General features: G+C 44.2%; 1 protein-coding gene across 1 annotated transcript in view; it reads left to right on the top strand.

Moving 5' to 3' along the window:
- LOC126457920 (zinc transporter ZIP10) overlaps positions 1–26,599 on the top strand; it is a 304,826-nt gene that overhangs the window by 235,865 nt on the left and 42,362 nt on the right. Inside the window, exon 3 of the mRNA XM_050094614.1 lies at positions 592–696. Coding sequence (XP_049950571.1) covers positions 592–696 — 105 coding nt within the window. The remainder of the gene's footprint in view (positions 1–591; positions 697–26,599) is intronic.

The following is a 26,599-nucleotide window of genomic DNA, read 5'->3' as shown; positions in this document are numbered from 1 at the left end:
AAGGGATCGGTTGGTAGGACATGTTCTGAGGCAACAAGGGATCACCAATTTAGTATTGGAGGGCAGCGTGGAGGGTAAAAATCGCAGAGGGAGACCAAGAGATGAATACACTAAGCAGATTAAGAAGGATGTAGGCTGCAGTAGGTACTGGGAGATGAAGAAGCTTGCACAGGATAGAGTAGCAAGGAGAGCTGCATCAAACTAGTCTCAGGACTGAAGACAACAACAACAACAACAACCTGAGCTTGCCACTATTTTTCAGAAAGAACAGTACAAGGCTCCCTTGAAAACCGTACAGGAACTATATATATCCATTCCGAAGCGACTGGAAGCTGTTTTGAATGCCATCGGGTTTCCTACTCCTTATTAGGCGTGGTGATGGTTTTGTGGTGTTTCCATACTTTGTGCACTCCCCTGTTCGTAATTTGTAAAACAGATAAACTCTTCATATAAATTGCTGATGTTGTTAAGAGGAATTTGAATTAAATGGCTAGGAACGTGTAACTGTTTAAATGATTGTAGTTCTGGTGGCTACTGGCCACGCAGGGCTTGTACATTTTTGTAACGGCACTGTTTGACACTGTCTTCCAGACTCGCCACTCGAGTTGGATTTGGGCATACCGCCGTCTGGAGACGATGGAGACGTCGGAGACGGTGGAGACGATGGTGAGACATCGGACGTCTCGCTTCAGCAAGGTTAGTGTCTCCACTTTTCGTCTCTAATCGTTGCTAAATGTAAAGAAGAAGCTGAAATATCATGTCGTGAATCTATTATGAAACCTAATAATTAGTGACCAGTTTGGAAGTAACAAACATTTGACAGCGAAAGACATCGCATGCTTCTCTTCCACGCATTGGGCGTAAATACGAGGGTGAGTCAAATGAAAGTCTTAAATTTGTAATAACAAATCGAAATTTCGCGCCGTTATCCTGTAAGTTGGTAAGCTTGCTACAAACAGCGTGCAGAATGGCCTATAGGTGGTAGCATAGTGCAGATGCACACATACCGTCGCAGTATCAGTTTAAAGGTGGTCGCCCCACTTGCGACTTGCACCAGGGAAGAACAGCGTTCTGTTATTCGGTTTTTGCATAGTGAAGGTGTGAAACCTATTGAAATTCAGCAACGAATGAAGGTTCAGTACGGTGATGCATGTTTGTCACAGCAGCAAGTCTACGAATGGAGTAGGTATTTCGCAAATGGTGTGACTTAAGTGGAAGATGCTCCTCGTCTAGGTCAGGCACAATGAGTTGTGACTCCACAGAACATTGCAGCAGTTGAAGCCATAGTGAAGGAAAACCACCGAGTGACACTGAATGACATTGCAGCATGTTTACAGATTAGTCATGGGTCAGCACACCACACTGTGCATGATGTGCTCCAGTTTCACAAAGTGTCTGCAAGATGGGTGCCACGCCAGCCGACTCCTGAAATGAGAGAATGACTTGTTGATGCTTGTGAAGAACTTCTTCGGCGCTTTGAACGAGGAGGTGATGGCTTCCTTGCAAGAATCGTTACTGCGGATGAAACCTGGGTTCCCTTCCACCGACCGGAAACGAAGAGAGCGAGCAAGGAATGGCGCCATTCCTCATCACCAAAACCAAAGAAGTTTCGAACAGAACCATCAGCAGTGAAGGTTATGCTGACTCTCTTTTGGGACGAAAAAGGCGTCATTTGGAGCATTACATGCTTAGAGGGACCACTGTCACCAGTGCATCATACCCAGATCTCCTAAAAAATCACATACGGCCTGCAGTCTAATCAGAGCGACGTGGATTGCTGTCAGTAGGTGTCGTTTTGCAACATGACAATGCAAGGCCCCACACTGCTCGTACAACAGTTGCAACAATCGCAGACCTGCATTTTGAGTGTCTTCCTCATCCACCATACTCACCAGAGCTTGCCCCAAGTGATTTCCATATGTTTGGACCACTCAAAGTCGCAATGGGAGGAAATAAGTTCCGTTCTGATGAAGAGGTACGCCACACGGTGCATGAGCGGTTGCGCGGACTACCAAAAGAATTTTTTTCTAAAGGAATTTATGCACTTTGTAAGCTCTGGAGAACTTGCATTGAGCGTATGGGAGATTATGTTGAAAAGTGATCCAGCTTTGTACCACTTCTGCACAATAAATAATATTTAAGGTTTTCATTTGACCCACCCTCGTACGTAACCAGAGATAACCAGTTAGCATAACAGCTCTCTAATGGATGTGTTCGTTGCGTGAACGCCGACTTTGTTATCTGTACTTTCCTCTACAGCTTCCCTTGATGGTCGTGTGGCTACATGGCTTCCCATCCAAGTAGGGAAGTAAGGACAGCTGCAGAGTCACCTATATCAGCATAACGTCCACAAGCGCCTCCCCCCCCCCCCCTCCCCTGCCGCTTACTGAACACCATCAGTAAGGAAGATTCTGCAACATCGCGACCATAAGGATAGATGTGGAGCAAAATTCGCAAATAATAAGAATGGGAAAGGAAATCGAACATGTCGATTTTAAAGAAATTATACCGGCATTTTCCTCAAACGATAAACCTAGGCGGCTGGAAGGGACTTGGCTCCCGATCATTGCAAACGCAAATGGAGCAGCAAATAGTCCCGCGTAACTAGGAAATAGTGCAGGTTACTTCTGTTTGCCAAATGGGTAAAAGATTGTCTGCAAAGAATTACAGGGCAGTGTCGCTGACGTCAACCTGTTGTAGATTCCTGAAGCGCGTTCTAAGATGAAACATTATGCTTTTTTCCTGGAGACAGTAAGCTTCTCTCAAAGAATGAGCGAGGATTCGGGAAATTCCACTCGTGTGAAACGCAGTTTACTTTATTCATGCACGACACCTCGCAACAACTTTTCAGATGAGCGAGCGAATCCAGTCTTCCTAGATTTCCGCAAGACGCTGGGCACTGTGCACTTTCTTGACTACTGACTAAGATACTGCCGTATGCAGTAGCTTCAGAGATACGTAGTTGGTGCGATAAACTTTCACAGCAACGAAAGTAACATCAAGTGTGCCCCGAGTAACCGCAACAGCGTCTCTAATGTTCTTGGTATACGCAAAAGATTTATCAGATAGTGTCGGCAGAACTATTAAATTGCTACCTGACGATGCTGTTATATTCAGGAAAGCATCGTCGTTGGATGATCGCAAGGAACTGCAGAAAGACTTGGAGATAATTTGTAAAACAATACTGTTGCAATGTTCTTTCTCCATTAGCACGACCATTTCACAGCCATAATCAGTAAAATTGGATGTCATTAAGAACTCAATTCACGACAATCTACTTGTCTGTAAGCACATTTACACCTTGTTTTCTTCTGCGCAGTACATGGAAATAACTCCCTTACTGACTTCATACATTATTATGGAATAAATGTTACTGTGAATCGAACCTTACATTGTTTATATCAGAAGATATCAGTAGAGCAAATCCACAGGTGTCAAATGCCAGTTGAACACACAACCATGTCTGAAGATGAATGACTAAACGACAATCAGTAAATATTCATACCATTACTCATTTATTCGTTGGTATCTCAAGTCCATCGATATAAAAGGGGTATCCATACTTTTCGGAGAAACTGTTGTAAATTTATTAAGATCAATAACATTGTTTGTTTTTAGTTTTAGAGCAGTGACACATATGTTTACCACTGTCGCTTTAAGTGTTAAATATGGATAAATGTAAGATTATATAACAAAGAGAGAGCACCCAGTAGTTACGATTACAGGATTAGTGGCGAACATCTTGAGTTCGAAACAGAGTACACGGATTTAGGGAAACGTAATAAAAAGTGATATGCAATGGGACGATCACGGAAAATCAGTATTAAGGAACGCGAATGGAAAATTAGATCCGTTGGAAGGGTCTTGGCAAAATGCAGTCCATCAGTAAAAGAAATCGCACACTGGACGCTAGTGCAACTAATCCAAGAATACTGTTTCGGTGTTGTGAATTCAGAGACCCGCTTCTAGGATCTTAACAGGTCGTCGTAGCGCATACGAAAGTGGAACAGAAATGTTTGGGGAACTCGAATAGGGGTCCTTGGAAAAATGACTACATAATTCTCGCAACACCCTGTTGGCAAATTTTAGAACAGATTTACTTGCTGCCACCATCGGATATCTCGCGAGGGGATCATGAGGATAAGAGAGCGTAGGGCACGTTCAGAGGCACATTGTCACAAGTTAGGCGAGGGAAAAATGACTGAGTAGTGAAGGAAAAAGATAATACTGATACGATGTACCCTCCAGTATGCACTTTACAGTGCCTTATGGAGCACGGATGTACATGTAAAGAGGAAGACGTAGAGTTCAATGCGCTCCTCAGTGCTTCAATTTGTTTGCTCTCTACAGCCAAAGTTCAAGCCGCCAGCTCATATAAGACTATCGGGACGCCACAGTATCTGTATGAAAATAAACAAGAGTCCCATTCGTTGGGGTTATGCTGCCTTTTAAACTTTTCACCTATCAACGTTGCAACTACTTTATATACAGTGGTTTGTTAGACAATGAGGTGAGCGTTTTGCCCGACAAATTGGGCACGAGTGTCGTAGAATTCCTAAACGTAACCCAACATTGCCGTTTTCTAAAAGAATTGTCTCTCCGTTGAGGATTTATTACGCTGTGGGTAATGTTTATTAAGGAGCCAAATGGGAAGGAAAAGACCAATGTGGAACTGGTAGGATTTAACGCGAAATTTGCCTGTCACTCAATAGGTACCCTCATTGAACCACAAAACGCTTTTTAGTGAGATATCTCGTGTAGAAATTCTTGCTTTATCCCGTGATAGTTGCAGAAAAGAAATAATTAACCAACATTTAGTCTGCTGTTTCATTCCTCTTCGTATCAATTACTAGTCGTTTATATTAACTTCTCAATTTTAGTGGTGGCTTATCTCCATATTGTGGATTGGATTACTTGGAGAAATACAGAAACCAACCACATTTTGTATAGCTGTATTTATGCCAAAACATGTTTCGGCTTTTGGTGTTTCTTCAGTTTGCTTAATACATCTGTATCTTCATCAACACATTTGTGTCGTACATGTGCCACTCTGGAGCTGCGAAATAACAAGTTTGTCGAGTAGTCTGTCTACGTTTAATTAAAAGTTGGAGTCCTTACTTTTGTTTTGCAACGTGTGACTTCTTTTTCTGTCTTTATATACATAGCACAAACACTTTAAGGATAGCTGATGCACTATTGCTATGTAATCAATGATATTCGCATAAAAAGTTTACTTTTCTATATACATAGGGTAAACCAGATTACCCCACCACTAAAATTTTCTTGCTATTATGAGAAATTTTATTAATCACAACGAAAAAATGCCGAGAGAGTTTTTACATTTTTTGTAGCAATTTGATTTCAAAGGAAAAGAAAAAGCTAAGACATAAGATCTTACAATGGGTGTAATACTTAAATCCAAACTTCCTTTACGTTATTGAGAATTATAGTTTATTCGCTGTGTATATCTTTATTAATTGTGTGGTAACTTCACTCTGAAATTCCTGCCACTTTAATCTATGTTGATATAGTAGGAGTTTTGGCAGATGATCTTTCTTATTCAAGACTGTCAGTGTTACTTTGTTTGTTTAATATCTGTAGCGTCAGTTTATTTTTTGTACAAAAACTAATATTTATATTAAATTCCTTAAATGTTTTAGCTGTATTAAATGAGAGATTGCCAAAAAAATTCCAGACTGTGCTATATCGTGATGTTACAGTCAGTGTTGTTTGGCGATGTACGTGTTATCAGTCTTTTTTGCAATTTTTTTATAAAGAGAATTTGTTTTTTATCAGGTTCACACAAACTTTTGACATAAACAGAAAATTAAAAGAACACACAACTCCACTGGCACTGAGGCAAAAATGCCATAGCTACTATTAGTGTATTGTATTAACAAAACAAATCAGAAAACATGACATGATAGAACTTTTAACAACATTTCAGTCACATAGACACACAACCACACCACAAACTTAACTAAAAGACAAACAGCAAATACACCGAAATTCTGAAAACTTCCTTGTAACATAAAGTATGCCATCCAGTGTAAGCTCTTATTTCGTATTATCGTCTTCTCGTTCTTTAAAACTAACTCATCTTAAAAATTAATTATAAGAACACTCAGTACTTCGTTTCATTAGGATTTATGTAGTTTCTCACAGTGATTTCACAGCAACTTTGTTTATCCAGTGCACCTTACCTATAGAAAAGCAATACGTTAAGCGAACACCTTTGTTCACATACCGTGTTTATTCTCGATGTTTTCATTCTTTTGACTGTTAATGATAAATCTGTGTAATTAAAACTAAACATCTTAGAAGACTTTCAGCACGGACCATCAGTGAAGCAGGTTCTCGTAATATGCCTTGTAGTTTGGGTTTTTCTTGCGCTAAAATTATTTTTCACATTTGTATGACAACATAACTTCCTTCAGTTGCTCAAAGTGATGAAAAACCCTCAGTGAATTCTGAAATATGTATAGGAAAGAAAATACAAATGCAGGCAGTCGAAGGAATTACATCCGTAAAATGTATTTCACTGTCTCAGTGTGCCACGTGAAACTAATATAGATTCGTAAAAAAAAGAATGTTAATTAAACAGGGAGTAGACTGTGTATAGCGAAGTGTCATGCAAGCACAATTACAAATGGCGTGGGTGAACATCACGGGCACTGTGCGATGAACATTGGAGGGGAGAGAAAGCTTGATTTGTACCGTAGAAGTTTCAGCGACGAAGAGCGCTGTGGGCGGGATTAGCCAGGATGAGCCACTTAGGCGCGTCCGCGCGGCGGAGGAGCAGACCACGGCCGTGTCGCGGGTTGTCTGCGTGTAGGGGCCGCCACGCCGGCCGGGCCCCGTTCGGAGTATGAAATCCACTTTCGTACCAAGAACTCAGCACAAAACGATCAAATTCTTTCTCAGAATTCCTTGTCACGCTATAATGAAAGTACTGGAGTGACTGTCCTATAGATAGAACTAAATATTAAGCAAACAGTAAATATCGATAATAGTAAATACTCTTTTCTCGTGATTTGTAAGCACAGGACTTGAGAGATGTGTCTAATAATACGTGCACCCTGTGCATCCCTCTGCTGAATGTAGGTGTACAACCACATGAGGGCATCCGTCTGTAGCATGTCATTTACCATATGGAGTAATGCAAGTGAAGAAAACGGCAATACTTTAGATATTCTCTCGAACATAGTGTTCTACATCTACATGATTACTCTGCAATTCACATTTAAGTGCTTGGCAGAGGGCTCATCGAACCACAATCATACTATCTCTCTACCATTCCACTCCCCAACAGCGCGCGGGAAAAACGAACACCTAAACCTTTCTGTTCGAGCTCTGATTTCTCTTATTTTATTTTGATGATCATTCCTACCTATGTAGGTTGGGCTCAACAAAATATTGTCGCATTCGGAAGAGAAAGTTGGTGACTGAAATTTCGTAAATAGATCTCGCCGCGACGAAAAACGTCTTTGCTTTAATGACTTCCATCCCAACTCGCGTATCATATCTGCCACACTCTCTCCCCTATTACGTGATAATACAAAACGAGCTGCCCTTTTTTGCACCCTTTCGATGTCCTCGGTCAATCCCACGTGGTAAGGATCCCACACCGCGCAGCAATATTCTAACAGAGGACGAACGAGAGTAGTGTAAGCCGTCTCTTTAGTGGACTTGTTGCATCTTCTAAGTGTCCTGCTAATGAAACGCAACCTTTGGCTCGCCTTCCCCACAATATTATCTATGTGGTCTTTCCAACTGAAGTTGTTCGTAATTTTAACACCCAGGTACTTAGTTGAATTGACAGTCTTGAGAATTGTACTATTTATCGAGTAATCGAATTCCAACGGATTTCTATTGGAACTCATGTGGATCACCTCACACTTTTCGTTATTTAGCGTCAACTGCCACCTGCCACACCTTACAGCAACCTTTTCTAAATCGCTTTGCAACTGATACTGGTCTTCGGATGACCTTACTAGACGGTAAATTACAGCATCATCTGCGAACAACGTAAGAGAACTGCTCAGATTGTCACCCAGGTCATTTATGTAGATCGGGAACAGCAGAGGTCCCAGGACGCTTCCCTGCGGAACACCTGATATCACTTCAGTTTTACTCGATGATTTACCGTCTATTACGATCTGGAAGTCTCTACGTCGGGTGCTTATGGGTCTTCAAGGATTCCTCATTTCATATGTTCTGCAGCCGTTGAAGGCAAGAAAATTTATACAGAAAACACGACGATCGACGCAGTCTCACAGATGTGTAACTCTACCGAAACCGGAGAGCTTGGAAGCCGCATGTTGACACACTTCTATTTATGTGACAAAATGCTGAAAGTTGTCATCCTCTCCAGAGAAAACAATTATTATGTAAAGCTGAACGTAATTCAAACCACTCGTAGTCAGATTGGTAGAAAGTTTCAGTGGTCCCAGAGATTGCATAAAATATTCTACATACCTTAACGATATCCTCATCTACATACACACGCTAGTGTTCCATGACATTCCCCTCGGACATCAGTTTTACGTGGAGCTCCACAGCTAACACGATATAGTTTCTCAGTGGTATCGTTAGCTCGCCCGTTATTCAAACCCACATGATCCCTGTAATATGTAAGGAAATTTTTGAGTGCCAAAATAATTTGTAATGAAGGCTTGTTTAAAATAATTAATGCAATAAATCAATGGTTTATATTGTATTTAATCCTTCAGTCTCAGAATGTTAATACAAATTGTTAGTGAAAAACTGCGCTTCACAAATAAATATCACTTTACTGGATTGTTGCTATGACGTCGCTGTTTAGTAGCAGACAAGTAATTTCCTTTGACTGTCATGTTACATTAATTACTACATAGTGGCACATCTCTTCTTCTAGTATCTCCATGTACGGGATGCGTGAGAAAGTAATGAGACTGGCAACACAGCGAGCGATCTGGCAACGCTGTGTTGTTCTACCTGTGTAGACCGGGGTGTTCAACCCTTCCAGATGCTTAGCTCCGTACAGCCATCACGAGATTTTTGAGAGCGCCGCTAGTGAAGTTATGTTTTACTTACGTGTTACGGAAATGGAACAGCGGAATTTACAGCAACATTATGACATTAAGCTTTGTGTTAAACTTGGGGAATCCGAGCTTGTGATGTTGAAACTGGCCTATGGGAAACATTCCTTATCAAGAGCACAAGTTTTTCGCTGTCACAAAGCGTTTTTTGAACGCCATGAACATGCTGAAGCTGAACCTTGCTCAGGGAGACCTTCAGCTTCAAAAACCGACGAAACGTCGAACGTATGCATACTCTTCCATACAAACAATCAACCAAGTGTTTTGTAAAGATGTCTCTGAAAGGCTAAGGAAATGGGTGAATCGAGTGAGACCGAACATTGCAGAAAAGTGGATGCTGCACTACGACAATGCCCCATGTCACCCGGCCGCTTCCAAAACGGAATTATTGGCCTCAGATGGCATTTCTGTTGTTCCACAGAACCCCTATTCACCTGATCTGAGTTCCTGCGACATTTTTCTTTTCCCGAAACTGAAAAATGTCTCAGAAGAACGTCATTTTGAGAAAATTCAAAAGAATATTACAGACATATTAAAGACCCTACCAGCTGAAACATCTTAGCGCTGTTACCAAGACCCAGAACAATGAATCCGCCGGCGTATAGCTGCCGAAGGGATCTACTACGAAGGGGACAATACTGTCGTTTGAAAAAATAAAAACTTTGGTAGATAAAACAGTCACTCCTTACTTTTATCATACAACTCGCATAGCCACGTTATAGATATTGCTCCACATGTATTTCATCAGTCATCACGGAATGCTCATAGTTGCACACAGAGCACGCACCATTGCCACAACAAACAGACAACCACAGAATTCTACATCTACATCTACATCTACATTGATACTCCGCAAGCCACCCAACGGTGTGTGGCGGAGGGCACTTTACGTGCCACTGTCATTACCTCCCTTTCCTGTTCCAGTCGCGTATGGTTCGCGGGAAGAACGACTGTCTGAAAGCCTCCGTGCGCGCTCTAATCTCTCTAATTTTACATTCGTGATCTCCTCGGGAAGTATAAGTAGGGGGAAGCAATATATTCGATACCTCATCCAGAAACGCACCCTCTCGAAACCTGGCGAGCAAGCTACACCGCGATGCAGAGCGCCTCTCTTGCAGAGTCTGCCACTTGAGTTTATTAAACATCTCCGTAACGCTATCACGGTTACCAAATAACCCAGTGACGAAACGCGCCGCTCTTCTTTGGATCTTCTCTATCTCCTCCGTCAACCCGACCTGGTACGGATCCCACACTGATGAGCAATACTCAAGTATAGGTCGAACGAGTGTCTTGTAAGCCACCTCCTTTGTTGATGGACTACATTTTCTAAGCACTCTCCCAATGAATCTCAACCTGGTACCCGCCTTACCAACAATTAGTTTTATATGATCATTCCACTTCAAATCGTTCCGTACGCATACTCCCAGATATTTTACAGAAGTAACTGCTACCAGTGTTTGTTCCGCTATCATATAATCATACAATAAAGGATCCTTCTTTCTATGTATTCGCAATACATTATATTTGTCTATGTTAAGGGTCAGTTGCCACTCCCTGCACCAAGTGCCTATCCGCTGCAGATCTTCCTGTATTTCGCTACAATTTTCTAATGTAGCAACTTCTCTGTATACTACAGCATCATCCGCGAAAAGCCGCATGGAACTTCCGACACTATCTACTAAGTCATTTATATATATTGTGAAAAGCAATGGTCCCATAACACTCCCCTGTGGCACGCCAGAGGTTACTTTAACGTCTGTAGACGTCTCTCCATTGATAACAACATGCTGTGTTCTGTTTGCTAAAAACTCTTCAATCCAGCCACACAGCTGGTCTGATATTCCGTAGGCTCTTACTTTGTTTATCAGGCGACAGTGCGGAACTGTATCGAACGCCTTCCGGAAGTCAAGAAAAATAGCATCTACCTGGGAGCCTGTATCTAATATTTTCTGGGTCTCATGAACAAATAAGGCGAGTTGGGTCTCACACGATCGCTGTTTCCGGAATCCATGTTGATTCCTACATAGTAGATTCTGGGTTTCCAGAAATGACATGATACGCGAGCAAAAAACATGTTCTAAAATTCTGCAAGAGATCGACGTAAGAGATATAGGTCTATAGTTTTGCGCATCTGCTCGACGACCCTTCTTGAAGACTGGGACTATCTGTGCTCTTTTCCAATCATTTGGAACCCTCCGTTCCTCTAGAGACTTGCGGTACACGGCTGTTAGAAGGGGGGCAAGTTCTTTCGCGTACTCTGTGTAGAATCGAATTGGTATCCCGTCAGGTCCAGTGGACTTTCCTCTATTGAGTGATTCCAGTTGCTTTTCTATTCCTTGGACACTTATTTCGATTCTACTCTCAAAGTTGTCACGGTAAAGAAAGACTCTGCCTAGCTAGTGCAGTTCTCTTACAACTACAATAAACGTTTTGCATATTTTTAATTGATTACACAAATAATATTACCCGAAAATACTGAAGTGTTCTGTCCGAAACTCCTGTGTTTATGCAATCAGTTATGGTTACAGAATAGTGGCGCATACTTCGAAACATTCCAGATCGTATTACAAACTGACATTAATAAACTCACAGATAAAAATTATGCTGTACTTCCATGTTTCGCAAGTGAGTGATTTTAAGTGTATGTTACTGTCTTGAAATAACTGTGTCGTTACAATGGTAACGTGACCCTCACAGATGTAAGTCATGGCAGTGACGTGGTGTGTACGCTGTCAGCGCAGTAAGATGGGTCGATATGGAGAGGTAGCAGAATCGCAGAAACGAGTTATCGTATTTGAACGTGTCCATGAACACACTGTGAATGAAATGGCGCGCTTTGTCGATGTATCAACGCAGGCTTTGTAACATGTCTACAAGAAATGGTGTACCTCTCGCAACTGTGTAGCACTGCGTAAGAACGGTGTTCGTAACAACTTCCTAACCGACAGAGACCAGAGATGAGTGTCACGCCTTGCCAACGACAATCGGTGTCAAACTCGACAGGAATTGCTGCTGTCAGTGAAAGTAGATTCTTCTCAACCAGTTTCCAAGCGGAAATTTCTAAGGGAATTATGTGCAATGGGCATTTAAAGTGAAATACCTCTCAAGAACCCATTGTTTTCAGCAACACATAAAACTTCAGATATACAATAGACCATATAGCACAGGAATTGGATTGTAGCTGACTGGAGGCGTGTAGTGTTGGTCCAACGAGTCTCTATGTTAACTCTTCCAGAGAACTGCATGGTGTCGAGAGTGTAGTTCAGGCTGGAAGTGATTCAAGACAAGGTTGTTTGTTTCAGCATTACCGGTGACCAACTGATGGCCTCTTCTCTACATCTCCACAACGAGTACGCTGTGGACAACATCGTCTCCCTAGATTACGAAAGCCATTTTCACATAACTGCACGCATACGTTGTTATTCGAACACTCTGGCACTTTACCGCGTGTCAACTGGCCCGCTAAATCACTTCATCGTAATATATCTGTAACTGTTTGCAACTGTGGGTGAAACGTAGCAATCAACAATTTCGCAATCAGGCAACTCTGTGGGATCTAACCATTGAGTTGGCTTCATGGGTTCAGCTGGGAATGATGAGGTAGTGTGGATTGCCTTGCTCGTCGAACTGAGGCCGCTATCAATGCTGGAGACGCGGTGCTGTGTCCTGAGGGAAGGGGGAAAATGACTAATTTTTTTCGATGTGCTTATTTTCATCAAAGAGACTTCAGAACACATTACAGATTCCACTCTCAAACACTGTCTCGCCTTGTTCAGTGACACTCCGCCCCCCTGCCACCCCCTCCCCCCCCCCCCCCCCCCCCCACACACACACACACCCCTCTCTCACTTTCGTAGCATTAAGGTTCAGCCCCTGTCCTTACTAGCGGATTAGCGTTTCTTTATTCTTAACAGCCTACGGAACGAAATTTACTTTGCTGTTCGTAGTTACGCAGTTATTAACATTTGTTCATGCACGAGCGAAATGGGCATACTTCTTGAACTCTATCCCCCTGTGCTACTCGAGAAGCAGACTTCGATCAATACATAACATTTTTAGCGCAACGCAATCTGACTTTCAATAATCCCTACAAAAGAAGGGCATGGCTAACAATAACCTACACCTTTCACGAATCACTTACCTCACAAAAATCTTCGTTACTCGAACTACTGCAATACAGCGAGCGCCACTACTGCCAGCTAAATAAAAGATTCAAACTACTGAAGGCACTAACTACTGATAGGCATACTTAGCAAATGAAAGATTTTGATAGAGAACAAACAATGTATTTACCTTAATAGTGTTCAAAAGTCATAATATATATATATGAGTCATGACATCCAGTCTTACAAATTTACTGTCTCTGATGGACGCACGTCCAGATCATCCGCTCTCAAAACTCCACCATCTCTCTCCCCACATCCACCACTGCTGGCGGCTCACCCCCAACTGCACAACGCTACGCGCTGTTAACATCCAATTGCCCAACACTACAGTAGCGAACATTCCAACAATGCCAACCAGCCACAGACTGCACACAGCACAGCCAGTGATTTTCATACAGAGCGCTACGTGACGTTACCAACATAAAAACCTAAACAGCCTACTTACACCTAAACAGCCTACTTACACTGGCAACCTGGAAAGAAAAGAACGAATTAAATATTTTTATTATACGTGACGTTAAAAAGAGTATTTTGATTGTAGTCGACGAATTAGAAATCTCGACTCACATCTACATCTACATACTCCGCAAGCCACCTTACTGTGTGTGGCAGAGAGTGCTTTGTGCAGCATTATTATTTTCCTGTTACCTGTTCGATCTGACACTTCAATTACAGTCTCTTCTTGGAAACTTATTTGCGTAGTCCTCGTGGACTCGTGTAAACCTTCTCTGGAAATTTATTTGCAATCCCAAATTTTCCTTTCCTTTTCATGCCTTTTATTAAGATATGGCCATGTGGAACTCCCACATCTGACACTTTAATTTCTGGCCAAGGCATATAACATAAATATGACGAAATCGATGATGACAAGTAGACGCAATCTCCTTGTTAGAAGCACTGCTCGCTGGCTGGTGAGAACCCCGGAGAGCGCTGGAGATGGCACCGCGGGGTCAGAGCCCGCGAGTTGCGACACGCGGCCGCTTTCCCACGGCCATTGGCCGCACCGGTTGCCACCTCGTCTCCAAGTTGCGTTCCCTCGAATTTGGCCACGGCTGCGTACATGTGCCACTAATATGACGCCATAAGCTCGAACAGTCCACGGGTGTACTGCCGGTCCATAGTGTCCAACGGGCACAATATTTCGGCGATCAGACATGTCGCCATCGTCAGGTGCGCTGACGAACTGATCGCCGAAATATTGTGCCCGTTGGACACTATGGACCGGCAGTACACCCGTGGACTGTTCGAGCTTATGGCGTCATATTAGTGGCACATGTACGCAGCCGTGGCCAAATTCGAGGGAACGCAACTTGGAGACGAGGTGGCAACCGGTGCGGCCAATGGCCGTGGGAAAGCGGCCGCGTGTCGCAACTCGCGGGCTCTGACCCCGCGGTGCCATCTCCAGCGCTCTCCGGGGTTCTCACCAGCCAGCGAGCAGTGCTTCTAACAAGGAGATTGCGTCTACTTGTCATCATCGATTTCGTCATATTTATGTTATATGCCTTGGCCAGAAATTAAAGTGTCAGATGTGGGAGTTCCACATGGCCATATCTTAATAAAAGGCATGAAAAGGAAAGGAAAATTTGGGATTGCAAATAAATTTCCAGAGAAGGTTTACACGAGTCCACGAGGACAGTTCACGGGTGTACTGTCGGTCCATAGTGTCCAACGGGCACAATATTTCGGCGATCAGACATGTCGCCATCGTCAGGTGCGCTGACGAACTGATCGCCGAAATATTGTGCCCGTTGGACACTATGGACCGACAGTACACCCGTGAACTGTTCGAGCAAGAAATTCGCCGGGAGAAACTAAAGAATCATATGACGCCATAAGTTTTTACTCCCCAAAAGTTGGACAAGGTTGACACGATGCTGTCGTCGTCGTCTTTAATTTGAAGACTGCTTTGGAACCACCGTACGGTAGTCACTACTTTGCTTCCCTCTACAACCTATACCAAAGTGACGATTCCCAGATGCCTCAGAATCTGTCCTTTCAATCGATCGCTTCTTTTAAATGCGCCGTTAATTTTTCTTTCAGATTGATTCACATTCTGTTTACCAGTTATCCAATCAACACATCTAATATTCATCGTTCATTCGTAGCACCACACTTCAAACGTTTCTGCTTTATTCCCTTCTCGTCTTGTGTGATTATCATCTAGTGTCACTGCCGTTCAAGGCTTGCCCTCAGCATCGCCTGATTTAATTGGACCACAATCCATTATCCTTCTTTTACTTTTCTTGATTTTTCACTTTATATATCTTCAAAAAGCCATACATGTCACTCAACAGCTCTTCCACATTGTACCCCAGCTCTAAAGAAATTAAAATGTCGTCTGCAGACTTCTAACTTTTAATTTCTTGCTTCTTAACATTAATTCTGTTTTCAAATTTAGCCTCGGTTTCCTTCAGAGCTTGCTCAGTATACAGATTGAGTAACATCGACGACAGGCCACAACACTGTCTCACTCCCTACTAAATTCCCTATTCCATATCATGTCCGCCGATTCGTAACTGCAATCTGATTTCTGTACAACTTGTAGGCAACATTTAGTGCTCTGTATTTTATCCACGCTACCTTCAGAATTTCAAAGAGCATGTTCGAGCCAACGTTCTCAAAAGCTTCCTCTATACTACAGATGCTACAAACGTACATTTGTCTTTCTTTAGGTGTCTCCTAAGATAACTCTTAGGGTCAGTATTGCCTCGTTGTACTCCTATGGAATCCAAATTGATTTTCCCATATCTCCAACTACTAGTCTTTTCTGTGCATAGTTCTTGTCAGTATTTCGCCATCGCAGTTTATTAAACTAATAGTTCGGCAATATTCACGCTTCCCAACTCCTGCTTTGTCTGGAATTATTACATCCTATTTGAAGTATGAGGGTATATCTTCTCTCTCATACAAGGATGAGCCAAAATATTATGACCACTGCTGACCGCGAAAATGAATGATGGCTCGTGGCAACGCAGGCACACGACGCGGCAAGGAATGTACACTCCTGGAAATTGAAATAAGAACATCGTGAATTCATTGTCCCAGGAAGGGGAAACTTTATTGACACATTCCTGGGGTCAGATACATCACATGATAACACTGACAGAACCACAGGCACATAGACACAGGCAACAGAGCATGCACAATGTCGGCACTAGTACAGTGTATATCCACCTTTCGCAGCAATGCAGGCTGCTATTCTCCCATGGAGACGATCGTAGAGATGCTGGATGTAGTCCTGTGGAACGGCTTGCCATGCCATTTCCACCTGGCGCCTCAGTTGTCCAGCGTTCGTGCTGGACGTGCAGACCGCGTGAGACGACGCTTCATCCAGTCCCAAACATGCTCAATGGGGGACAGATCCGGAGATCTTGCTGGCCAGGGTAGTTGACTTACACCTTCTAGAGCACGTTGGGTGGCACGGGATACATGCGGACGTGCATTGTCCTGTTGGAACAGCAAGTTCCCTTGCCGGTCTAGGAATGGTAGAACGATGGGTTCGATGACGGTTTGGATGTACCGTGCACTATTCAGTGTCCCCTCGACGATCACCAGTGGTGTACGGCCAGTGTAGGAGATCGCTCCCCACACCATGATGCCGGGTGTTGGCCCTGTATGCCTCGGTCGTATGCAGTCCTGATTGTGGCGCTCACCTGCACGGCGCCAAACACGCATACGACCATCATTGGCACCAAGGCAGAAGCGACTCCCATCGCTGAAGACGACACGTCTCCATTCGTCCCTCCATTCACGCCTGTCGCGACACCACTGGAGGCGGGCTGCACGATGTTGGAGCGTGAGCGGAAGATGGCCTAACGGTGTGCGGGACCGTAGCCCAGCTTCATGGAGACGGTTGCGAATGGTCCTCGCCGATACCCCAGGAGCAACAGTGTCCCTAATTTGCTGGGAAGTGGCGGTGCGGTCCCCTACGGCACTGCGTAGGATCCTACGGTCTTGGCGTGCATCCGTGCGTCGCTGCGGTCCGGTCCCAGGTCGACGGGCACGTGCACCTTCCGCTGACCACTGGGGACAACATCGATGTACTGTGGAGACCTCACGCCCCACGTGTTGAGCAATTCGGCGGTACGTCCACCCGGCCTCCCGCATGCCCACTATACGCCCTCGCTCAAAGTCCGTCAACTGCACATACGGTTCACGTCCACGCTGTCGCGGCATGCTACCAGTGTTAAAGACTGCGATGGAGCTCCGTATGCCACGGCAAACTGGCTGACACTGACGGCGGCGGTGCACAAATGCTGCGCAGCTAGCGCTATTCGACGGCCAACACCGCGGTTCCTGGTGTGTCCGCTGTGCCGTGCGTGTGATCATTGCTTGTACAGCCCTCTCGCAGTGTCCGGAGCAAGTATGGTGGGTCTGACACACCGGTGTCAATGTGTTCTTTTTTCCATTTCCAGGAGTGTATATAAGCCGAGCAGACACGAATGGGGAATCGTTCTAGCGACGATACGAGACACAAAGGAGGAAATCCACTGACATAAGGGACTCTGACAGAGGGCAGAGTGTTACGCTCTGGCTTTACGAGTGGCGAAGCTGTTCGCATGCTACCGCCGTGAGCATCTGTGTTGAAGTGGTTGAAGGATGATGAAACCACAAGCACGCGGTAGAACATCATGTAGTTCATCGTTCAGTGCACATTACAGAGCATGAGGCTTCGCACATGGGCTAAAATACGTGGTCTTCGAGGACCAGTAACTTTCTCCTGTGATTCCCGATTCTTCACAGAGAAATGATATGTCACGTCGATCTGACATTGTAGACAAGCACCTGTAAAAAAAACGTAACACTGTTCTCGAGGTGATAATTAAATTGTTATTGTTGTATCGTACTTTTGATACCACCACAGAAGCAGATTTTACAAGTAGCCACCCACAATATTTACAGTGCCATGAGGGAAACACTATGGGAGGAGAACGAGGAGAAAACTGAAACAGTAACAATGATTAGTGACCAGAACATACACACACATTTATTAGCGAATAATCACCTTTGTACAAATCGGCTCAGGCAGCAGTTCCTGAAGTAAAACTACTATTCCAGGAACTGAGGCTGGGTAGTAAACAGTTCTTGTCCCACTAGCATGTTCACTGAAGACGGGCTGGTGTGGACTCGCTAGAGGCAGACGATGCACCGCGGGCGCGAAGTTCACAAGTAGAAGGCGGTCTGAGCTGAAACTACCGCTCTGCTGTGGCGTCGGCGCACATCACTTCTCTGGAGGCGCCACTGCTGCGACTTCTTGGTGCGGCAGTCGCTGGGCTGTACGAGAGGGGGTCGAAAAGTTTGTCGCCTAACAAGTAAAGAATGACAGAACTTTCATAATACGAACTTTTTTTTTAATTAATACCTGTGTACACTAATACACTTGCGGGCACGCTCAGATAACTTCTGCAAACGATTCAAATAGTACACTACTGGCCATAAAAATTGCTACAGCACGAAGATGACGTGCTAAAGACGCGAAATTTAACTGACAGGAAGAAGATGCTGTGATATGCAAATGATTAGCTTTTCAGAGCATTCACACAAGGTTGGCGCCGATGACGACACCTACAACGTGCTCACATAAGGAAAGTTTCCAACCGATTTCTCATACACAAACAGCAGTTGACAGGCGTTGTTCGGTGAAAAGTTGTTGTGATGCCTCGTGTAAGGAGGAAAAATGCGTACCACCACGTTTCCGACTTTGATGAAGGTCGGATTGTAGCCTATCGCGATTGCGGTTTATCGTATCACGACATTGCTGCTCGCGTTGGTCGAGATCCAATGACTGTTAGCAGAATATGGAATCGGTGGCTTCAGGAGGGTAATACGGAACGCCGTGTTGGATCCCAACGGCCTCGTATCACTAGCAGTCGAGATGACAGGCATCTTATCCGCATGGCTGTAACGGATCGTGCAGCCACGTCACGATCCCTGAGTCAACAGATGGGCACGTTTGCAAGACAACCACCATCTGCACGAACAGTTCGACGATGTTTACACCAGCATGGACTATCAGCTCGGAGACCGTGGCTGCGGTTACCCTTGACGCTGCATCACAGACAGGAGCGCCTGCGATTGTGGACTCAACGACGAACCTGGGTGCACGAATGGCAAAACGTCATTTTTTCGGATGAATCCAGGTTCTGTTTACAGCATCACGATAGTCGCATCCGTGTTTGGCGACATCGCGATGAACGCACATTGGAAGCGTGTATTCGTCATCGCCATACTGGCTTATCGCCCGGCGTGATGGTATGGGGTGCCATTGGTTACACGTCTCGGTCACCTCTTGTACGCATTGACGGCACTTTGAACAGTGGACGTTACACTTCAGTTGAGTTACGACCCGTGGCACTACTCTTCATTCGATCCCTGCCAAACCCTACATTTGAGCAGGATAATGCACGACCGCATGTTGCAGGTCCTGTACGGGCCTTCCTGGATACAGAATAAGTTCGAATGCTGCCCTGGCCAGAACATTCTCCAGATCTCTCACCAATTGAAAACGTCTGGTCAATGGTGGCTGAGCAACTGGCTCGTCATAATACGCCAGTCACTACTCTGGATGAACTGTGGTATCGTGTTGAAGCTGCATGGGCAGCTGTACCTGTACACGCCATCTAAGCTCTGTTTGACTCAGTGCCCAGGCGTATCAAGGCCATTATTACGGCCAGAGGTGGTTTATCTGGGTACTGATTTCTCAGGATCTATGCACCCAAATCGCGTGAAAATGTAATCACTTGTCAGTTCTAGTATAATATATTTGTCCAATGAATACCCGTTTATCATCTGCATTTCTTCTTGGTGTAGCAATTTTAATGGCCAGTAGTGTAGGACTTCTATTTCGACTCCAGCCAAGCGTTCACAGCATCAGTCACTGCATCATCATTGTCAAATCGTCGTCATTTGAGGTCGTTTTTTAGGTTTGGGAAAACAAAACAGGCTGATGGAGCCAAATCTGGAGACTATGGCGGATGACGTAACAGTTCGAACCCGCAGTCACGCAGTTTTTCCAGTGTTGCGAGACCTTTGTGCACCGGTGCGATGTCCTGATACAAAAGAACTCCGTGCGCCAATTTTCCGCGCCTTTCTTCTCTCAAACGGAGCAGGAGCGTGCAATAGTATGATGCATTAATAGTTACGCCCTTTTCGAAAGTAATCCACCATAATTACCCCTTCTGCATCCAAGAAGACCGATGCCATCACCTTACAGGCTAATTTTTGCGCCTGGAATTTTTTTGGGGTGAGGGATGAAGCATATTTCCATTGTTGTGACTGTTGTTTCGTCTCAGGATTAAAGTGATAAACCAACGTTTCGTCCATTGTCATATATCTTGCAAGAAAGCCGTCCTCATCCGCTTCATATTGGCGGACGATTTCTTAACAATGCTGCACATGCTCCCGTCTCTGATCTGCATTCAAGACTTTCGGGATCCACCGAGATGAAACTTTCCGCATTCCCAAAATATCCAGAACAATGTCATGAGCACTCACATGGGAGGTTGCAAATGTTTCAATGTGGTGCAACGTAGTTCGACGATCCTGGAAAATCGTATCGTGAATTGCAGTCACTGTTTCATCAGTGGCAACGGTGACAGGCCTTCCGCTTTTTGGACCACCTTCCACACTCGTTCTTCCACGTTTGAAGTCGGACACCCAGTTTTTCACTGTTGTATAAGCCGTATCACTGTGTATTCCACACCTTGGCCGTCATTCCCTTCAAATGAAGATATTCAATCACAGCACGGTTCTTGATTCTCTCGATATTCACAATTTTGCTTACACTATGGTATACAACGCATCATAGCGGCAAAACTAACGAAGCTGGAGCCGAGAAATTTGACTTGCGTACTCACAAAGGGTCGCCATAAAAGTAGGCAGTGTTGTTTGTGTCAGACATTACGGTAACTATCTCGGGCTACAAACTTTTCAACCGCCCCTCACACACCGTCTCTTGAGTGGGATGTTGTTGACCTATCGACCTGTGGTGCTGCTCGGTGATGCGTGGTGTTCTTACGACTCCACAGTTGTGATGACAATCGTATGTAAAAAAACATCACCTAGCAAATTGCTGATTGTCTTCCTTCGTAATAATTACAAATTACATTTTTACTTCTCCAATGTTACGTGCAGACACCTCATAAAGAGGCCAGTCTCAGGAAGATAGTTAGACCAAATACTCAAATTGTACGTTGGAAACTATCAGATACCAGACCTAATTACCCCTATTTCCACGCCATTCATAATATCGAGAGCCGCGGAACAGAAATGTTCAGTAGCGGCTAGTGTTATTGGTTGGCTTATTGCGGGTAGCCAATTCAAACCTGATCACCAGCAAATATTTATTACTTAGTATTTATCATTTTAGAAGGTTTCTTATGTGTTTAATGTTTACATATTGTGTAATATTCCATGTTAGCATAAACAGCAGCACTATTTGTGCAGTAGGCAGTTGTGTTATGTCTGTACATTGATGTCTGTAATAAAAGTGGTTTCAGTGCAAAGTGTTGTACGTAACTGACGACCATGCTTTCGAATTTGGACTTGATTGTGGATACGAAGTGACGTTGTTTGGTGGAAACGCCGGTTACTTCGAAACATCTGTATACTGGCCCCGGTGGTCTAGCGGTTCTAGGCGCTCAGTCCGGAACCGCGCGACTGCTACGGTCGCAGGTTCGAATCCTGCCTCGGGCATGGATGTGTGTGATGTCCTTAGGTTAGTTAGGTTTAAGTAGTTCCAAGTTCTAGGGGACTGATGACCACAGATGTTAAGTCCCATAGTGCTCAGAGCCATTTCGAAACATCTGCATCACCGTGGTCCTAATTACGTGATGTAAAAGCCGTCGCCCTAATGGACAGGAACCGGAGTACAAGCAGTATCGTTCCCATGATCTGTGTATTTCGATTAGTGGATTCCAAAGCAGCAGTAACTCAGGTCGGCGTCAAGCATCCGTCAGTGTTTTCAGAGACGTTGGTCAGGACCCGAGGAAATCTCTCATATAATTCGAACGAGTTACCAAATCCAGTATGTAGTATGACATGGTGGAAAATCGCAAATGGGAAATACGTTCAGCCAACAAGACGATGTATTAGACGAACAACTATCAATGACAGAACAAAGCTCTTTGAATTTGTCGTTATAAACAAAATACAGTCTCAATAATATACTCAGATGGGACTTTACAACTTCACAAGCACCCATTGAAAGTGGAAATCATGTCTCCAAGCTGACGAAGCGATTCCAACAAGCACGTACAACAAAGATTGCACTGAATGGTTGCATGCCATCAAAGAAGTTGTTTTCCTGCCATCACCTATGGGACGAGTTCCAGTCAATCCAAGTGCTCAGTTAAACTGTGAAGCTTTATCACTCAAAAGAAATCTACATCCCAGAAAAGCATTCATGAGCCTTGAAGGTGGTCAGGGGGAACTTTGGATCACTAACTCATACGAGCAACCGCAAGTCATCCCTAAAGATGCACTATCTGATCAAAAGTATCCGGACATCCCTGCTGAATTGACCACTAGATGCCACGAGAAGCGGACACGACGGTATAAAATTAGTTGGGGAGCATTGGTCTGTCGTTAGAGAAACAGTAACAGTAGATAAGGGTCGGTCAGGAGGGCCCGTTATCTTCGAACGTGGGCTAGAAACAAATCCAACAGGGCGTTTCAACCATTCTAAAGCTACTCAAGTCGACTATTGGTAATGTGATACTACAGTGGAAACGCAAAGGAATAGCCACAGCTTAACCAGACCGACCTCAAGTACTGACGAACTGAGACGGAAGAGCACTGCGGAGGCTACAGGTGAACAATCGCATGAAATCAGTGGAAAAAATCACTCTAGAGTCCAAACGTCTACCAGCGGTCCAGGTAGCACAATGAATGTCCATAGGGAGTTAAAAAGGCACTTAAGTGTGATTTGCAGAGTATCCATAGATGTAGAATGGTTAAGGAGCTTCTCGAAGGCTATACATTTCTGTAGTCAATGCTAAGCGAAGCTTGAGGTGGTGTAGAATGTGACGGCACTGGGCCGTAGATGACTGGAAACAAGTGATTTGGACTGATGAATCACGCTGTATCTGTGGCAGTTCGATGGGAGGGTTTCAGTTTGTGCGAATGCCTAGAGAATGTTACACGCCATCGTGTGTACTACCAACACGAACTACAGGGGCGGTGGTGTTAGGGTGTGGGACTTTTTATCGTGATTAGGCTGTGATTGCGCTGTAGAAAACGCTAAATGTGGAAGGATATGAACACGTTTTATAACTCTGTCTACTGCTTGTAATAAAGGAACACATCGGAGAAGATGACTTCTATCAGCATGAAGCGCAAGCTGTCAAAAGTAGTATGCGAGACAACGGTTTGTGGAGAATAACATTCCTGAAATGGACTGGCTTGTCCAGACCTGAAGCCAGTCGAAGACCTTTGGGATTAGTTAGAACGTAGATATTATCTGGTTTTTGCTGTTAAGGGAGAATCTGCTGCCACTCCCCCCACAGAAATTCAGACACCTAATTGAAAATGTCCCCAGCGGAGATTAAATAGTCACTAAGACGAAAAGTAGCCATGTCCCATATTAAAGTACAGTTAATATCCACAGACATACGTCAGGATACTTTTGATCAGATGACGTATACAGCTGGCCCAGTCCAGGATGGGCAGCTCATTGCTAGAGACGAAGAATCGTGCTTCGCTACAACTACAGACACTGCAGTGGAGGAAGCTGCTATCGAACTGCTAATAGGATCTGGCCCGATCCAGGAAGAACTCCGGCGAGTGTTACCCATTCTGCGACAATTCTCGGATGCCTTCAGTTCTGAATCGGAGAAAAGGCAGACCAAGCGGCCAACGATAACATACCGCATCAACGCTGGGGTCATTCACCAGTTAACCGGCACGTTATAGGGTTCGTCGGCTGAACAACGCATTATTCGGGAAGAAGTGGAGAAAATGCTCAAGATGACGTCATTGAACCTTCAGAGAGTCCTTGGTCCTCTCCTGTGGATCTTGAGGATGAGGCATTTCTGCATTGATTTACGAAGACTGAACAAAATCACAAAGAAAGATGTCTGTCTTTTGCAGGTAGCCAATCACGCATCCCGGAACTCCATTGGCTGCTTTTACACACCACCCAAAAACAAAGAGCCTCACTTTAAACGTAATGCGCAAAGACTGCAAAGCTACAAAATCTTGAGAAACCGGCAGCGTTAATTCAAAAATATTGCATAATATCACGTTTGTCAATCCAATTACGGACTGCTTTTTTCCGACTGCTTTTTTCCGTCGTCGTTTCCAGTGTATGCTGGTTAAGGAGTGCATTACCACGTGTCCATTGAATACACATTTCTATTGGTACAGTCGTCGCCCATTACAGTCGTGACATGATTTACTTGTCGGCCACAACATTTGCATTTGCCGGTAAAGCACGACGATAAACTTGAGAATTTCCCAACTCCCTTCATGTTATGACCACTAATAGGAGCTGTCTTCTTTTCGACAGTCCGTCACATCGGCGCTGCATGTGCTCGTTAGCACTCTTAAAAGCAGTGTCAACTTAGTTGTTGGCAAGTGGGATGACATATGCCTGAGCGAGCAGCCGCAGAGACCAAGGACCCGGCAACCAATCCAATGGCTGGAAGCAAGCCACGTGTGCGCACTTACTTAAGCAACCATAGAGTTAGTGAGTTGTTTTTCGGAACATACATAGCGCTGTATTGCCCATCTGAACGTCGTAGAGCGATAAGGAACTTCTTTTTCACTGAATATTCAAATCGAGCGTTAAAAATAAGTGTCAGTGGAAGGAAATAAGTGATGTTGTTGCGGACGAAGGAATGCGTGACAAAAGAATAATGGAACTAGATAATCAAATATTTTAATGTACAAGCAACTTTTACTCAATATGCAACGAAACATATTTCATAGAACGAAACATAAATGTTCAGCGTCAATGTTACCAACAGTTTTCCTTTGGTAAAATGCCATGTCTGAAATGGGTGTCCTTTCCCTGAATCAATGGATAGTCTCACCAAATAACCTCACTGGCATCTCAAGTAATTCGAAAATCTTGTTACCGTAAATTTAAATAAAAAAAGCTTCTGTCATAGCCTTACTATTTCATTCTTACAGCAGATAGTGCACAATTTTTTTTTTTTTTTTTTTTTTCGCTTTCGTAGCCTGAGCAGTCGGAGAAGCTAACATCGAGTATAGAAGTCTTTTCTGAAAGTATTTTTATGGAGTGTAGCCATGCATGGAAGTGAAACATAGACGACAAATGATTTAGACAAGAAGAGGATAGAAGCTTTCGAAATGTGGTGCTACAGAAAAATGTTGAATAGAGTTGGGGAAAAGAGAAATTTGTGGCACAACTTGACTAGAAGAAGGGGTCGGTTGGTAGGACATGTTCTGAGGCATCAAGGGATCACCAATTTAGTATTGGAGGGCAGCTTGGAGGGTAAAAATCGTAGAGGGAGACGAAGAGATGAATACACTAAGCGTATTCAGAAGGATGTAGGTTGCAGTAGGTACTGGGAGATGAAGAAGCTTGCACAGGATAGAGAATCATGGAGAGCTGCATCAAACCAGGCCCTGGGCTGAAGATCACAACAACAACAAGATACTACACTTTTTCATTTTTTGAAGTGCACAGTTTTACACTTCTGAACATTTAAAGTGAGTTGCCCATCTTTGCGCCGCTTCCATATCTCATCAGCATCTGACTGAATGTTTGAGCAGCTTTTATCAGACAGTACTTCTTTATAAAATTATAGATAATTTGAGGCTAGTATTAATGCCGTCTGGGAGGTAATTAATGTACAGCATGAACAGAACGGTCCCAAACACACTCTCGCGGGTTAGAGCTGAAGTTACTGCTACATCTGTCGATGAATATCCATGCAAGATGAAGAGGCTGCCTCACTGTACACTGAAGTTGTTCCATGGTCTTCTCAGCCTGGTTGCTCCTACTTTTGCTCGGTGGCAACCAGTTGGCACTGCGGCAGGAGAACACTGCACTGCAGCCTCGCAGGAACTACGCGCCGGCAGTGGTTACCCTGCAGCTACTCACATCTCTCGTTCAGTGGACTACTTGTGACAGTATGAGTCGAAAGCGATGTTGTATGGATCGTGTGACGAGGGTTGGAGCTAATCGTTCGCAACAAAAATTTTGTTATTGGCAAGAAGAAAGAAACGAGGCATGGTGTGCATCCTTTTATTGTAGAGCGTCTACACCACGTACACTTTCACGTAGTCTGTCAAAAGTTCGCAGATTTCCCAGAGCACATTTTCACACGGTTACAGTTCAAGTAGCTATGTTTTAAATAATACTGAACAGAAGTAGCTACACTCAAA

The sequence above is a fragment of the Schistocerca serialis genome, chromosome 2 (genome assembly GCF_023864345.2).
Source record: "Schistocerca serialis cubense isolate TAMUIC-IGC-003099 chromosome 2, iqSchSeri2.2, whole genome shotgun sequence".
NCBI classification, from domain to species: Eukaryota; Metazoa; Arthropoda; class Insecta; order Orthoptera; family Acrididae; genus Schistocerca; species Schistocerca serialis.
The sequence above is the reverse complement of the archived record's forward strand: the minus strand, read 5'-3'. Positions and strand labels throughout refer to the sequence as shown.